Genomic DNA, 16,210 nt, shown 5'->3' with positions numbered 1-16,210 from the left:
CTACTGTTCATCATCTGTCCCATACAAGTTTTTGTACTTTTCTAGCATTTTTTAAATTATTAATTATTAAAAAAGTTATCCCTGAACACAGTGGGAACTTCTCCTCAAATCAGGCCTGTGGCCAAAGAGTACATGAATTTCCCTGTCTTGTAAAAAAATCTACAGTTTGCGTCAGTCTGTCTTTATTTACCATAAACTTACATTTTAGCCAAGCAACCAGGGAGGGTTCTTATTAGATATAGCGGAAATGTTTTTTTTAGATAATAAAAATAACCAGCCCAACACCCACTCAGTCTCTTCTTCTTTCTTTAGTCACTAAAAAGGTTAAAACATCATGTGGCCACTTTTTCTATCAACAGCTCAAATAATGGGCCAACTATCAGCTGCTGCTATTACTGTGGTTGTGCTAATGTTGTGGTTATCATTTTGAAACACAAGGCCAGTATTTGAATATGCGAACATTAAAAAGTTCCTTTAATTTTCTACACATTATTTACAAACTCCACACAACTTAGCTAGAGTACCTTTTTTAGTTAGAGCTGTGTAAACGTTAATATTTGAGATTAAAGGTAAATTCAGGCCTATCGGGAAATGGTGCTACAAACTCCTGAAATCTTGCATAGAACCATATGAGTGGGAGGCCTGTTCATGAGATGATAAGGCAGTAGCACGGTTCCATTAGCTTCCAGCATGTGACAGGGTGTGTCACAGCTTGGACACCACCAGTGTCACAAGAGAATACATGCACGCACACACACGCATGTTTCGGCTGATACACTGTTAATCTTATCTGCTCTCATGTTATACTTTCACGTATTATGATTTCCTGGTTAAAGGTCCAAATGAGAAAACTTTTTCCATTTGACTTACTCAGTGATTAAACTTCACTATGAAGTGTCATTAGGGAGCATTGGGAAGGGAAATTTTCTTCCTGCTCTCCCAAATGAGTCTGATTTTCCTCCCATCTACTTGCAGCTATTGTGGGTTCAAACGTATAAAGCCTTGACCAGACACTTTGCCCCTGGCTGAGCAACACTGCCACCTGTTGGTACTAAGGGGAAGCAGCAAAGCGTCATTAACTTTTGTTGCATACAGTTCTTGTATGCAAACAAAGTTCATCAATAATCTACGACTGCATCTATACCAGCATGACTAATTCATAAGCATGTTTACATTCAGTGAAAGTATGGTGCAGAACCCACAAGGAAAACCACTCAATCAAAATGCAGAAGAACTAAGAACTGGGTTAATTTCTCCCGACTCGTCATAGTTTTCCAGTTTTGAGTTTCACAGTTCTATTTCAGTCCCTCCTTGTAGTCATTTCTAGCAGCAGCTCTGTGATATTTTCAGGGAAAAAAAAAAACCCTCCAATAGCTGTAAAACCCCACTGCACTATCACCAAAGCGAGGAGACAGGAAGGCCTCAGGAGCCCCAGGATGTGACTGTATTGTATTATTTAGTGCATCTCAGTGAAAACCCCACAGACTTGTGAGGATATTTCCAGAATTATGATTTTTTTTTCACTGATATCCCAACACTGGATTTCTGTTCTGAACTGACAACCAAACTGGGCAACCTGTGAACAAGGTGGGCACAAAAAAGAAGTGGACTAAAATGGTATAAAATCAGTTTCATCAGCTGGAGCATTGATTAGTGGAAATATTATTTTGGGGATAAAAAGTGTGTAAAATATGACTATGAGATACTGAAACAAATATCCTGGTAACTGTACAAAATACAGTTACCAGCTACGCTTTCAAGAAATTAGTGTTTGTTTGCCTTTATAGTGTGCATAGTTATAAAGCTGCCTGTGACAAGAGCTCATCCAGAATAAAGTAACAAACCAGTTCACAAACTTGTTCTGAAGAACAAATACACATACACACACACACAAACACACACACACACACACACACACACACACACACACACACACACACACACACACACACACACACACACACAACTGCAGCCTCACAGGTGTCAATCTCAGAGCGTCCGCTGTCCATGGTGCTGAAAACACAGATTAAAAACTCACTGGCTAAATCTGTTCCATCTTTGATACATCTTAAATATAAAATGAACACAGCTGGTCTAAAATTACACAATCTATTCAGATAGATATAGACACAGCTAGCTATATCTTTTGGAATTCACAAATATTAGAAGAAAAAAAAATAGACTCGGTGGTCTCTTATAGTTGAGAGCAACACAAGGCACATTCAAATAGGCAGGTGTTTAAGACCACAGCATACTGATGAAGATAATATTTTTGAAGGTTTCACTGACTCACCAATGGCTCCGATGTTAGGTTTTGGGTAGTACCGCTAACAGCTAGCATAGTGTTTAGCATACTGTTTAACTTCCCTCCAAAGAGTTCAGATCAAGAGCAAAAGAAAAAACTCGTTCATGCCGCACAGCCAATCAGCGCTGGCTTACAGCTGTGATGCATTCACGGACAGCCGTAATGTAAGAATTGGCAAATTGGAGCCCACACTCATATGCTATACCTTCTCGCACACACTGCACATTTTATTCTAATAATTTATTTCCGATTAAATGTGAACACATCACATGAAACGGGGCCCTATGACCTTGTGGGCCCTGGGGCGACCGCCCCCTTGCCCCCACTCTGGCTCAGCTACAGTACATACCTAAAGGTGGGACAACTCAGCATCCACGCAGAACTTACCGTAACACCTCTGATCCAGGACCGGTGAAGCGGAGAAGAAGCAACACCTACCCAAACTCCCGACGTGCAGGAAGCAGCAGACACACACAGCTCTCCTCTGAGGTAAGTTATTGTTTATTTACAAGGGAACCACATGGGGACCAATCTCATGCATGTTTGCTCACAAGGCAAGTGGCAGTGTATAGTTGAGTGTGGTTTCCACATTAAAAGACCCACTGGTTAATGGCTGTTGAGATTCTTAGACAATAAAAAAACCCAACTGTAGTCGTGCTTGTAAAGGTTTTTAATTGAAAATCAGGTTGGACTTAAATTATACAGACAGCAAGTGTTGTTACAGTATGGTTATTGTACCAGAGCTGTTCTTCATGATTGGATTCAGTATTGAAATTCATAGTTTTAGTCTCCACCTGTTCATTTTCCTCAATATTTTTGTCATTTAAATATAAAATTAGGCAGCGCTAGCGGCAATGGTTGGAAATCCTTTTGCTGTGTTTAGGGATTACAGTTTGCAGCCTGGTGGGGAAGGCACAGTAATTTGCTCACACTCCTGCTGTACACTGTCCATACTTAGCATGTTCTCTGAATGAGGCTTCTCTGCATGGTGATGTTTGAGCTTTGATCTTCTGTCCATCAGGACCTTTTTTCTGCACCCAAGTGGACAAAAAAGCAATGTGAAAATATTGCTTCTCTTTTCCAGCCTCATCAAATATTCATTCATTAAGGACAATACAACAATTCGATAAAATAAAATAATTTATTATTTTCAAACCATAAGGCAAATTATTACAATTCATGTGTGTCTCACACAAACACACACACACACACACTGCACACTTCCACTATCAATGTAATATCAGTAAGACTACAGTACGTCTAAGAACTCTTTACTACATCCACTACCTGCTAAAGTAAGACTAAGGCATATTATAAAAACATCAGTACATTAACATACAATAGCTTTACACTTGTAGCACCATTCATCGTTTGATACGAAAGACGCAAAGAATAATTTAAATCTATGCGGGCTACTTCATACTTCACAGGCTTGTGTTTCCATGTGCCTCTCTCTGAAAGCCTGGAAGAGGCCTTTTCATACGGGACCGCTCAGAGTGGTCCAGTGTGCAACCATTTGTTCCAAAAACCATTCTCCATCTAGCATCACAACATGGACCAAACCCATCTGTTTTGTGTTTCTGCTCCTTGTCTGGATTTAGGGGAGACGCTTCACTGTCCTGTAACAAAATGATAGAAGAGAAAACAGTCCATATGTGGATAGGAAGACAGGTCTTTAGCTTAGAAGGGAACCGGTCCATAGTGAGCGACGTATGCAGCAACGATGCCTTGAGTGTCGGCCATCTCATCGCAGGCGTCGTTCAGCTCGCACACCTCTCTCAGGCTTGATGGGAGAGAAAAAATTACATTAAATTAAATATTACATCTCAAGAGGGGCTTTAAACTGATTTAAGATTATGTGTTTTACTTGAAAGTTGTGAATTTTCACTGATATACCGTATATACAATAGAATGGATGGTAGATATTTAAAGAAAAACTTTGTTAAGGTTGAATCATATTTATTATCTACAGAATAAATTGAAAGATTTTAATTAAATCTGAGCAATGCCAAACGAATAGCGAAGAACCTCTACATGGCCTGTGGTTAGTGAGTCCATTTTTTCCAGTTAAAGTACATAAAGTACCTTTCCAGCTGCAGAGGGGAGAGGTCGCCAGCTGTGGCAGCTCTTCTTCTCCTCAGAAGAACGGCAGCCAGGTCTCTCTTCATAACAACTTGAGGGGCTGAAGGAAAGAACAGATAGTTTTGTTGATTCATGCAAACACAGTAAACCTACATTTTTTTTTTTTTTTTTTTTTTTAAGCAGCAAATACATACCCTCCTCACTGGCTGACTCTGATGAAGATGAGGAGGATGAAGAAGACGAAGAGGAGGAATCGGATCCAGCAGATTCAGAGGCTGAAGAGTCGGAGGCAGAAGAGTCAGATTCAGAGGAGGACGACTCGGAGGAAGCGGATTCAGAAGACTCGGAGGACTCGGAGGAGGACGACGAGTCTGAGCTTGAGTTAGAATCGGATGCCGAAGAGTCGGAGGCAGAGTCAGATGCTGAAGATGAGGCTGAGTCGGACTCAGAGGAGGAAGAGGAGGATGAAGCGGAGGATGAGGCGGAGGAATCAGCGGCAGGGTCGGCGGTGTCTGTAGGGTCTGCAGGTGCAGCGTCTGCTTCTGGGTCCACGATGACCTCGGGTTCCACCACTGAGAAACACAGACGGCAACATTAGTTGAAGAAACTGCAAATGTTCCCTCAATCATTGTAGTTATCATGAATACTTGGGACCACATAAGAGTAGTTTGGCCTTACCTGCCAACGACCAGCTCAGTGACAGAAGAGCGCAGATGGAGAGGAGAGCCAGAGTCTTCATGATGCCTTGCTTTAGGTGAGTCGGTTTTCTTCGCCGCTTGCTTCTGTCTGTCCTTCAACAGTCTGCTGTGAGTCTTACATCCAAGTCGAGGTCAATATATACTGTAGTCCACCTCTCATGTCAAGCCAGACCTCCATCGTGACTGGTTTCTGATTGGCTGGCGACTCAAATGTCAGCGTTTCCGCTTTCAACTTGTCATGAAAGCTCCCACAAACACCCACGTAACCCCTGGCAGCGAGTCCAGAAACCCAGTCACCCGCACTCAGACGCACACAGCTGCTGAAAAAAATGTCTGGCATTTCGACTGTACATGTAGTGTCCGGTATGGAATGCAAACAAATACAGTACGAGATGATGATTAGATTATTGTATCAGGGGATTGATTCCTGGTCCTCCATATGCATTCAAAATAATTTCCAATTATATATATATTTATATTTATATGTAAAACCTTTTGACAGTTTTCAAATTGAATTACTGCATCTACCTCTTAAAATACATCCTGTCTCCGGTTTTTGACCAAACTGAGCAGATTTTTGTTATAGCAGAGAAATGCCATCATTTCACTGCCAATCATTTTCTGAGGTCAAACCGATCATTTTTATAGTTGTCTTGTTTACCACTGCTGTACATCCCCTTCAAATTCCTCTCAGTCCTCACCCTTCATCCCCGTCGTATAAATAATTCAACCAACCCCCAAAAGACCGAACCTCTGGTGGCTCAAGATTTCTATAAAATACTTTTAAAATGTAATTTGATCCTAATCAGGGAGACCCGTGGCAGGGCTCCCCCTTCAGCTGCCAGTTTTTCCGTCGCTGCTATGTTACTACGCTCCTTGCCCCAGATGTGATCTCCCACCCCCACAAACCCCAAACTATAGCCTGAGCTGACCACAAGCTACTAATCGAGCGACATAGGAAAGCAGTGAGCCTCATTATGCGACAGGGCTTAATTAGAGTGTTGCAGAGTCCCGCTCCGACCGCAGTCGCTCGCTATTTGCAGATCCATCTCGGCTCGTGTCCCGGACCGGGACCGTGCACGGCCACGGCTCACCAACGCCAACCAGTGGGCCGATACGCAGCCCCACTTGGTGTATTTCAGTGCATATAGAGCTAAATACAGACGAGTCCCCTTCAGGCTGAATGCACAGCTTTATGCATGCGGGTTTGGATGCAGCTTTCTGTATGTGCGATAGGACTTTAGCTGCGGTTGTTTGACAGAAAAACAAAAAAGAAAGAAGATATTTGGGCTTTGCAACTTGGACCCTAAACCATATTGGATTATAAATGCTACCCAGATAACCAGACATTTATGCACATGTATCACTTGACGTATTTATATCTCACAGAGAGGCCCCTGAACCAACTTCACCTCTCATGTAGCGATAGATTCTTCATTTCTGCGCCGTGACCTCGGCGTCCTTCGTGTTTCTTCGTCTTGTGTTATTCCTGGTTTCTTGGATTTGTGTTGGAGAACGTGCCGTGTAATTTCAATGTCTGGTCCGGTATCCATTTTTGTGGATGCGTTTCAGTGCCGGGGGACACAGCTGGAGAAAACAATTGCCACAACATCCCAAAAGACCCAGAAGCCTCCAGTGTCTGGAGCGCTTTGCTTGAAGTCTGTTTTTTTATTGCTGCATCTGTTTCTTTCAAATCACTCATTTCTGACGATGAGTAACGCAGGTTTTTTTTAAAACTGCAAGTTCCTGGTCTCACTCAGCTTCTGTCTTTCAGACACACACTTTTCTCCTGTTGGATAACCTCATGGGTCAAACACAATCCCGCAATCATTAACAGGCGCTTAAACTGACTACACTCATGTTGATAGCGAATTGAAAGTTTTTCTAGTGTATTTCCTTTTTTAACTTGTTTTAAGTGACTTTCCCCGAGGTCCTTCATGTTCTCTGGCACACGTCATTCAGTGCTTCTAAAGCGTAGGACAAAAAACATTTGGAGAGGCAGCTTCTAATTTTCATGATTGGAGCTGCTGGAACAGACTGTCTGCAAATCCGAGAGAAGCTAAACTTTCAACTTCTTTTCCTGTCGAGCGTTTAATTAGATTGTCTTGTGTCCAAACTTCAAAGTGCATCTATTTTCCTTCATTTCTTGTTTTTAAAATGGTTTCCCCTTCTATGCTGTTTTTTTTGTTTTTGTGATATATATTTGGCAAGAATTGTTTTTACTGTGGGAAGTTTATTATTTCCTCAAATATTAGAATATAATGCTGGCAGCTGTATTTATCTGTCTTAACAAAAATTTTGCTGTGATCTTAAGTTCATAAGACAGCAACACAGCAAACAACATCAAGAAAACTGCAGAAAATGATGGAGCCATCTTTACTGACTTCTGCGGGATCTTTACAGTTTTCTTTTATTTTAATCTACTTGGATGATAAAAGATCATCATTTTTTCTAGCAAATAATTTAATTTCTGCATGTTGAAGCTCTAGGATTTCCTGTTTCTTTCTGTCATCCTCGCCTTATAGTGTATCATTTACAAATTCAAATGATGGTCTCAAAATCAAAAACTTACAGAAGACAAAGGTAAAAGTGAAAGTGATGCTCAATTTTCCTCACGGTTGTTTTTGGAACCCTGAGTCCAAATGAAAGAAATCGATGTTTTAAAGAATAATTCAGGCTTGTTTTATATTTGGAATAGGCTAAATTTGGATGCTTGCAACATCACGACATTATTCAAGCTCTGTTCAGGAGGATTAATCCTCCCACACTCTGGAAACCTTTGCTCTCCAGTCTGTTCGGTTTCTGTCAAATTCATCAGAATGAAATGAACAAACAAATAACATTACTTCACAGGAAATTTGGAAACCTGGAAATAACACTCGGCTAGACTAGGTTTATGACATAACCTATTGCTCACTCACTTCAGACACTTTTAGATGTAGATTTACGAGGGACTGCCAGAGCCAAGTGGCTGCGCCGTTTGAAGCGACGGGACCGTGACACGAGGAGGACGGAGAGTTTTATGTACCGCTGCAGCCGGAGGTGGAGGAGGAGAGTTACCTCGCATGTCACATGTCGTGAGAGAGAGCACCGGCAATTATTTTCTCACTGTCAGCCCCAGCAGCGCCAACAATTCCAAAGTCTAACACCTACAATAGTTCTGGATATACCCAATGTTACTGCACGTGACCCATAACCCATCGTGAGTGTTTTATCAGTTAAAACACCGTGATTATCAGATTCATTTCATGCTTTGTAAAAGACTTCTGCAAATGAAAACTAATTAATGAAAATAGTTATTTGAGTCGTTTTGTGGCCACATCAACTCCTGACTCCCAGTGTAGTTCACTTGTTATTTTTGTTGTTCTCTCTTCTGGTTTTCAGATTTAACCCACTTTTAGAATTAGTTATAACCGAAGCTGCTGTCTGTGGTAAAGAGAAGCTCTGGTACCATTTCTCTAAATTCCTTTTTACTCTCTAAGAAAATTAACTGAATGACGATGAAATGTTCCGTTTGAGCCTGTCTTGTTGCCGAAACTTTGGCAACCTTGGTCGTGTGTAATTTTACCTTCATAAGAACTGTGTGCATGTTTTTAATCTAATTTTCTCTGGGCTGACAAATCTGTTTCTAATCAAAATAAAAACAGATTATTTCATAAGATTCAATTTTGATCAAGAAATAACTTTTTTCAATATCTTCAAGTGAGTATTAAATCAATTTCACATTTTTGGAAGAAATAACTCGGAAGTAATAACTGATTTTCTGTAACTTGCATAACAATGTTTCCCTGCACAGAATGACGTGTGAATCATTGATAACAGCTGTTTCAAAGAGACACCAAAAGAAATCTTTGTTTTATAGAGAGTAAAGCAAAAAAATCTGACTCAGTACTGATTTACATGTTCATCACCACCAGGATCCTAAAGCGCACTGATTTCATAAAAGCACATATGGAGAAAAGAACTATTTAGGGGCAATAACTTACAATTTGCTTCTTAATGATATTAAACTGAGACGTGTCACGTCCGTCACCTTTCAACCTCCAGAGACTCTTTACGTAACGCCGTCTCATCTGTCAACTGTCTCGCTCACTGTCATAAACAATCTCAGATGGCGAGCAGCACAAGCTGCATGTTTCCGTCTGGACCGTGCGAATCGTTCACCTGCCAGGCTTTCCCAGTTCTGCCGGATGCTTTCACTTGGCAGCGCAGCACCACTAATTATACCGATCCCAGTCTGGGCCTTGAAATTCCCCTCTTGCTTGAGAGAATATTTTTGGGACAAGCTCAATTTTTTTTTTACTCTTGAAGCCTACAGCCATCTGTTGTTCCTTTATAGAACTTTTACAGCCTTCATAGCTAAATTTTGTCCCTTTTATCCCATATTTTCCAGAGCATGATGTGTCTTCAGGTCAGTTTGAAATAGACGGCTTACTTTTTAAACGACGTGTGATTTCTGCTACTGTGAATCCAACGTTTTTCACCGAGGACTTTCCTGTTAGTCTGTATTGTGTTTTTCTATGAAATTTGTCTGCCTAGAATTCATCATAGCACTAACAATCCTGATCCTGTCTGCTTCCTGTCAGTCTCGCTGCGGCCGGTGTGTTGTGGTTCTAACAATAACATTAGTGGACGGACTAACAAACTCGGCCAGATCTCTCCAACTCGTGGCCAGTGACCTGCGGTCCGCGACGCAAACCGCAGACAGGCTCACGCTGGCGTAAACAGACAAAACATAACATACAGGAGGAAATAAATCAAGACACGCGTGATGCAAATATGAACTTTACATAGTTTTGCTTGGGATGAAAGAGGGAAATTACAGAGAAAGAAAATTTGCATTTTGATAGCAGAGAGAAAAAAAAACACTGGGACTTCTTTTATGTTTACTTTTATTTAACATACAATAATTCATTTTTTTACACTGACTTTCCCGGTCCTACAGCTCAGTTTTGCGCTGATCTCCTGCTTGTTTCACATCCTGAAAAAGAGAAATCAATCAAAATGCAGATCAGAGACAGTTTACATATCAACAATATCTACATCTATATCTATAATTTTATTTTAATTATCCTTTCATAGTTGTCAGAAATCCTTGTGAAAGATGTGCTTGCTCATAATTTGACCTTTTATTAGCAAGGATGAAAGCTGCTCAGCCCTGATGTAATCTGCCCTTCATCACAAAGCTCCAAATAACGTCTGGCTTAAACATCCACGTCAAAACCAAGACTGAGTTACGAGCGTTTCCTTTCATTCCAGTCATTCAAGTTTATTTCTTTCGTTTCCAGAAAAAAAAAAAAAAATCAGTAGTTCTTTTTTATCTCCATTCAACAATAAAGATTTGTCAAGCACATTTAATAAGTATGCTCAGTTCAGAAAGTCTGACAGGAAGTGGCTTCTAATTTCAAGTAAAGATCCATTTGAAAGTCTGCACACAAGCTGTGACTCAGCTGGAGCTACAAAACAAAACCAAGCAAATGACAGCACTGAATCAGAGAACTGATTGAGTCGATGGTGATTTGAGTAATTTTGGTGGGATGGCAGAGCTTTTATCAGCAAGATGCCTGAAGTCTTCTGGCATTGTCAGTCTCACAGTTACCGGTTTTTTACATGTGGTTTTTTTTTTTTTTTTTTTTTTGGTCACTTTAATTCTCATTGTCCTCTCTTGTTTAATGATGCTGTGCTGAACACAGACACTGTTCTGCCGTGGTTATACTCCAGTCAGTGACTCACCTTCAGCTCGCCTCGCAGGAAAGACTGACAGAATTCCCGTACTCGCTCTGGGGTGATGTCTCCTTCCGGCAGGAGCCACTTCATGTCGGAGTCTTTATCGTAGATCCCGACTCTTGGCAGATCTTCAGATTTTAGGCCAAAGTAGGAGAGCGAACGAGCGTTTCCCTTCAACGCTCCGTTAACCAGAACAAACAGGAACTGCAAACACAGGTGATTAATCTTAAGCAGCTGGCACACTCGATGTGAATGGCTTCATACTTTCATGAGCTTGAGCCTACTCAGCCTGTGAGTTCGATGCATTGACTTGTTCTGCTCATCTGCAGGAGAATGAAGCTTCTGAATGTTCTCACCTTACCAGTGAACTCTGGGGCCAGAGCTCCAAGTTTCTCCTTGAGCTCAGTAAATTCCTTCTTCCCCCTGTTAGCAAACACCAGGAGGTGAGCCGTCACCTCTGAGTTGAAAAGGCCCACTGCGCTCTGAAAGAGAAATGTGAAATGTTTATTTTTGTCAGATGATTTTTGAATTAAAGGTGCTGTAGGCAGGATTCCGCATCTCCGCCATCTTGCTTAGGATTACCGAAGCAAGATGGCGATTTGACCCATCTAAGATGGCGATTTGAAACCCAGCACAGCCAATCCTGCCTTGTTTTCTCTGACATCACGCCCTTATGCAAGTTAAGCCCCTCCCACAAGAACGTGCGACGAACGCCCCTTGACCAATCACGGTTAGAGCCTCATGGGCTCTTCTGATTGGTCAAAGATACCTGGAGCTGTCGAGATTCCTTTTCAGCTCAGTACAGAGACAGATGGAAACGCTGCGCCCTCGCGGTAGTGCAATTATGCTACACTCCTAAAGGACTATCAATGGATACTCTAACATTTAATCCAAAGAAAACACAGAAAAATTAGCATTGACTAGCAAAATCCTGCCTACAGCACCTTTAAGTGTTGAGTCATCAGTCCTGTTTGAGTTTCTGAGATGGTTTCGAACCTACCACTTGGTTGTACTCGGTGATGTATCGAATCTCGTTGACCGAGATGAAATGGACAAGACCGTCAACATCCAGCTTCTTGGCCTCAGCAAGATTCAGGAACTCCTTGTGGTCGTCTACCTGAATCACAAAGCACCAACGTCACGATCGTCCCAGCGACACGACCTGCGGCACCGGTGACATTTATAGCTGAATGTATGCAGAGGAAATTCTACTTTTCTGAAGAGGGCAATGGTGTCCGAGGAGACGCTGTAGTCGGCCCACGCCTCCTTCTCAGTGCAAATGGCCATCGGGATCGATTGGACTTTCTTTGCAGCTCCTGCCAGTTCCTTAAAGCCGCGACTGTCTTCTCCCTGAAATACAATGAGAGACTGTTCAGATTTGCTCAAGGCTTTTTGAATTCTTGGTCCTTCTTCCTTAAAAATATGTTTTATATACAAGCATCCTAAATGTAGTTTAATCTGTCCAAATTAAAGGAGACTTTGGGAACTTTCTTGCATGTTTTAATTCTGGGAGGCACAGAGGGTATTTTGGTTTGCACTGCAAGACATTTCCTAGTTCAGTCTGTCATCTTATTTCCTTCCATATATTCTTAGACATGTGTTTGTGTGTGTGGAAGGGATTAGTATTATTAGTGTGTATCTGTCAATATGTGTTTACCCCGTCATCAACTGGCAACCTGTTCCAGGTGTTCCCTGCCCAGAGGCAGGATTAGTTCCAGCTCCCCATGACCCCTCCTCAGAGGAGCAGCTATAGAACACAGACTGATGGGTGTTGGGGTGGAGACTATAAAGACTTTGGAAGGTGGCAGAGAGACAAACTGGGAAACGAAGATGTAAGAAAAAACCAAGGTGAGTGTGGCTCCAGGGAAGGTGATTCATGTTTATTTCTGAGACACTGTTGCATGAGCTCTGGCAATCCATTTGCTCATTTTGCAGCCGATGTGTTCGTTCTGAATGAGTCATCGCACCAATATTTTGGTGTCTCTCTGCCTGGAGCATCATGATCCAGCTATGTATTATCCTCATGTGCTCCTCCATTCTCCCCTCGTGAACCTTGTCCCTGTATTTGCTCTTGTTTACAACGGGGTCAAGGGAGCCAATCCCACAAGTCTTCAGATACGTATGTATTTCCTGTCGAGCCTGCCATCTTCCCCCGCACACATAGTCTGGCCAAAGCGTTCGCCCCCGTGGGACCGCCAGCCACCCTCAGCCCTCAGTGGCATCAGCGCTGCCAAAGGTGTGGCCGCGGGAAACAAATCCTTCCTCGAAATCTATTCGTGAAAGCAGCACAACCAAGACCAGGATGCAAACAAATGCCGTATTTTCTGAGAACCGCTGGCCTCATTTTGAAACAAAGTGTTTAATTGTGTCTGGGTCGCCATGGCATAATGAACCAGGCCGTAAAACAGCTCCTGTGGGCTTGGTTTAAAGATCTTATTTGAAGTCATACTCTTTTTCATTTACATGCAGTCGAATCGGCTGACCTCCAGGAATCCGATGACCACCACTTCGGCAGAGTTGATGAAGGCTTCAACAGCTTTGGTGTCATTTAGTCGGCTAAGCTTGCTGTCTGGGAAAGAAGCACATGGCGTCTTTTATTTGTATAGCACATTTCCTCTGCGTGTTGTCTCAGTGGCAACTTTAAAACAACAAAACAGACCACTTTTACTTTAGATTTGCATTAAAAATCACATTCTGGGAATCTTGACATTTGTATTTTCAGAACGAACCAAGTTTCTCTTTAAAAAGTACAGTCTGAACTGCTCTTTGGCAGAGTGAATCTCTTCAATCATGTTGTCAGAAAAAAAACTCACTGCAGCATCTTTCTGCAAATGCCTTCTTAGTTCTGGATGTCAGTGTTGTTTTATGCCTGTCAGTCTCACTAAAACAGTGTGATCCTCTTTGGGATGATTAGAAATAGTTGTTACCAGACCGACAGTCCTGGATAGATTGCAGATCCCTTTGTACTATTTGCACAAGAACAACACAGTTCTCTGCTGTAACAGCATCGAAGCCAGACTTCAAGAAGCACTTTCTCACATCAGTAGCTCAGAGTAACATATTGATAAAGAGTGTCGTGCAAATTATTGAAAATTAGTACTTGATTGCTGGTTACTTCTTTTAGAGTTACTGTCAAAGTTAGTGAAAATAATAAGTAAAACTTACTTTGATAGTTAGTCAGTGAGGTGCGGGGTCAGTCTGGTGGTTTATTCAGTCATCAAGTTCTGCAGAGGCGCCATCAGTCAGATGGGACTTAAATTATGGTGCACATACATCAGTCTGGCGTTTTTAAGTTAATTAGTTGTCAGTCCAGTGTTTTCAGATACATTGCGAGCGCCTCTATTAGGGGCGTGCAGTTTTTTTTTACCAGTCATGCGGAACTCAGTGTGACACATTTTTCGAAAAAAAAAATGAGATTCATTAAAAAATTAAAACGAGGAACAAAATAGGCAAGATGGACGATGCAGACGGCATCAGACAGCTCTGAAAGTGAGATGCTGTTTATTACCGAAAGGCCATTGAGATCACATTTACTGTGGTTACAGTTAAGGTCATTTCGAGTTAAACATCATAAATTTGGTTGTCAGGAGAGTTGATTTAGTTTGGGATCATCAAGACAATCCTCTGTTTAAAAAGTTGGGAAATAAGTAAACTTTGAGACACAAACTTCAGCTGGAGAGAGACGCTCCACTGCTGTTCATCTGTAACATAATTATAATAATCAGAAAATCAGTGGATGGAGTTACTAAAGCTTATACCTTAATGCAATTTTATTTTAATTAGGACTTAAAATAAGTAGGTTAATAGGAAATGTACCTTGCCCGCCACTTCTTGCTGATCTTATTTAGGCTGATTCACTCAATAAGACATTCCACATTGGGAGTAGATGATGTACAGTGAGGTGAGAGGACACTTCAGAGACTTTACCTTTCTTTGCAGCAGCGGCAGAAGCCAGCAGGAGGGCCAGGAACAGAGCGGCCGTCATGTTTCCCATGGTTCACCTCACAGGAGGCCAGGCGTGCTGAAGGCAAATGAAAGAAAGCTGCCGGTGTCGTCAGCCCTATGCTGTCCCTCGTGCAGCCGTCGGTAGCCGCTGTCATGTCTCTGAGCCTTGATTGGCGGCCTGGTGGGAATCGGCCAGGTGGTCGTGATAAGTCGGGCCTCGGAGGACTTCGGACTACGTGTCAATGTGCCACAGGAGACTACGGTGCGCTCATATTTTTGAGTTTTTTGACAAAAATCATGGTAAAGATGCAAGAGGAAAATATAAAGCTTAAAATGAATGTAAATGAAATACAAAACAGAGATTCGAAACTGTAGTTTTCTAAAAATGTATAGGAAGTAGGCATATCGACCAAAATGTACTTTTCTTAGTGTGGAAAAAGGTATGTTTCCCCTGTGAGTTTAGAGTTACTGGAGCAGCTGTCATTGATAATGTTGATGCCTGTTACTTCACAGTGAATGTTAAAATACTTCTATTTCATGTGGTTTTTTTTGGATTGCTGATGAATTTAATGTTACCTCTGTGAGAGAGCGATAGATTTTACTGCCACTGAGACTGAAGATGATTCAGCTGAAGGGAGGATAGAGGAACTCCCTCACCCACTCTTAAAAAAAAAAAAAAAAAAGCCCCATCATGTATTTTAAATCATCATGTATGTTGCCTCCAGGCAGAATTCAGCACTGTGGGCAATAATCATCCCTCGTACGCTCTGCAGATGGTCTCTTAGGAGGCCTGGAGGATCGGCCTTGAACTGTGCTGCAGTTTGTTCGGCCGGCCACATGAGGGACACACCTCCTGCTTTTTTCATCCTGCAGCCAACCATCCATCTTATACGCAGAACTGCAGGATGGAGCGAGAGGCGGAGGTGTCTCCAGAACACAATCTACTCCCTGATGAATAATGCTCGCATGCTTTCAAATCACCGTTTTACTGTTACATTTCTTTAAAATTACTACGGTGGTGTTTTCTTTTTAACACCTTTTGAAATAAGTAGCTTCCAGTCATTGAATAATAGGATAATATGTGCAAATACACTCTTTCTCTCTAAAGGTTTAGACTGATGATAGTTGAGGCTGCTAAAAAAAAAACATCTGGAAAATCATAGTGATGAAGGAAGAATCAGTTAGACAAAAAAAAAAAAGTTTTAATAAAGGCCAAGAAGCAGCTCCAGCAACCACAGATGTAGCTTTTTATCTTGTTTTTGATACGTAGATTTCTTAAAAACAACAGCAGTTCTTAAAAACCGTAAGAACGGAGTTTGACATTTCATGTTGTGGCATTTTTCCTCTTTAAAAATAAAATGCCAAAAGTGAGATCCAAGTTTAGTCGGCCACAGACCAGACGAAGAGCACAAAAATACAAGGAACTCTTAAGGAGAAGACGCTTTACTACGAA

The 16,210-nt window shown here is 41.7% G+C and overlaps 2 protein-coding genes across 2 annotated transcripts; both read right to left on the bottom strand.

The window, feature by feature from the left end:
- Nucleotides 1–3,433: 3,433 nt before the first annotated feature.
- bglapl (bone gamma-carboxyglutamate (gla) protein, like) lies at nt 3,434–5,207 on the bottom strand. The gene is made up of 4 exons (XM_030094419.1): nt 5,066–5,207; nt 4,582–4,959; nt 4,391–4,487; nt 3,434–4,088 (listed from the first exon to the last, which is right to left on the bottom strand). Exons 1-4 carry the CDS (start codon nt 5,124–5,126, stop codon nt 3,986–3,988), a joined length of 639 nt encoding a protein of 212 aa, XP_029950279.1. The 5' UTR covers nt 5,127–5,207; the 3' UTR covers nt 3,434–3,985.
- Nucleotides 5,208–10,024: 4,817 nt separating this feature from the next.
- On the bottom strand, nt 10,025–14,797 carry erp27 (endoplasmic reticulum protein 27). Its single transcript, XM_030092981.1, has 7 exons — nt 14,740–14,797; nt 13,296–13,381; nt 12,025–12,162; nt 11,813–11,929; nt 11,169–11,294; nt 10,819–11,016; nt 10,025–10,066 (listed from the first exon to the last, which is right to left on the bottom strand). The coding sequence occupies exons 1-7, from the start codon at nt 14,795–14,797 to the stop codon at nt 10,025–10,027; spliced, it is 765 nt and encodes a 254-aa protein (XP_029948841.1).
- Nucleotides 14,798–16,210: the final 1,413 nt, after the last annotated feature.

This window comes from Salarias fasciatus, chromosome 6, assembly GCF_902148845.1.
Source record: "Salarias fasciatus chromosome 6, fSalaFa1.1, whole genome shotgun sequence".
Lineage (NCBI taxonomy): Eukaryota > Metazoa > Chordata > Actinopteri > Blenniiformes > Blenniidae > Salarias > Salarias fasciatus.
Note: the sequence above shows the minus strand (reverse complement) of the source record. Positions and strands in the feature narration are given on the sequence as shown.

Bases quoted from the DNA above. Each gene is read 5' to 3' on its own strand.
- bglapl (XM_030094419.1), bottom strand. From the start codon at position 5,126: ATGAAGACTCTGGCTCTCCTCTCCATCTGCGCTCTTCTGTCACTGAGC. The intron at 4,488-4,581 runs GTATGTATTTGC...TCTTTCCTTCAG, and splicing joins AGAGTCAGCCAGTGAGGAGG to CCCCTCAAGTTGTTATGAAG. The intron at 4,089-4,390 runs GTACTTTATGTA...TCTCCCATCAAG, and splicing joins TCCCCTCTGCAGCTGGAAAG to CCTGAGAGAGGTGTGCGAGC.
- erp27 (XM_030092981.1), bottom strand. From the start codon at position 14,797: ATGACGGCCGCTCTGTTCCTGGCCCTCCTGCTGGCTTCTGCCGCTGCT. The intron at 11,930-12,024 runs GTAGAATTTCCT...TTTGTGATTCAG, and splicing joins CCATTGCCCTCTTCAGAAAA to GTAGACGACCACAAGGAGTT. The intron at 10,067-10,818 runs GTGAGTCACTGA...TCTCTTTTTCAG, and splicing joins TCCTGCGAGGCGAGCTGAAG to GATGTGAAACAAGCAGGAGA.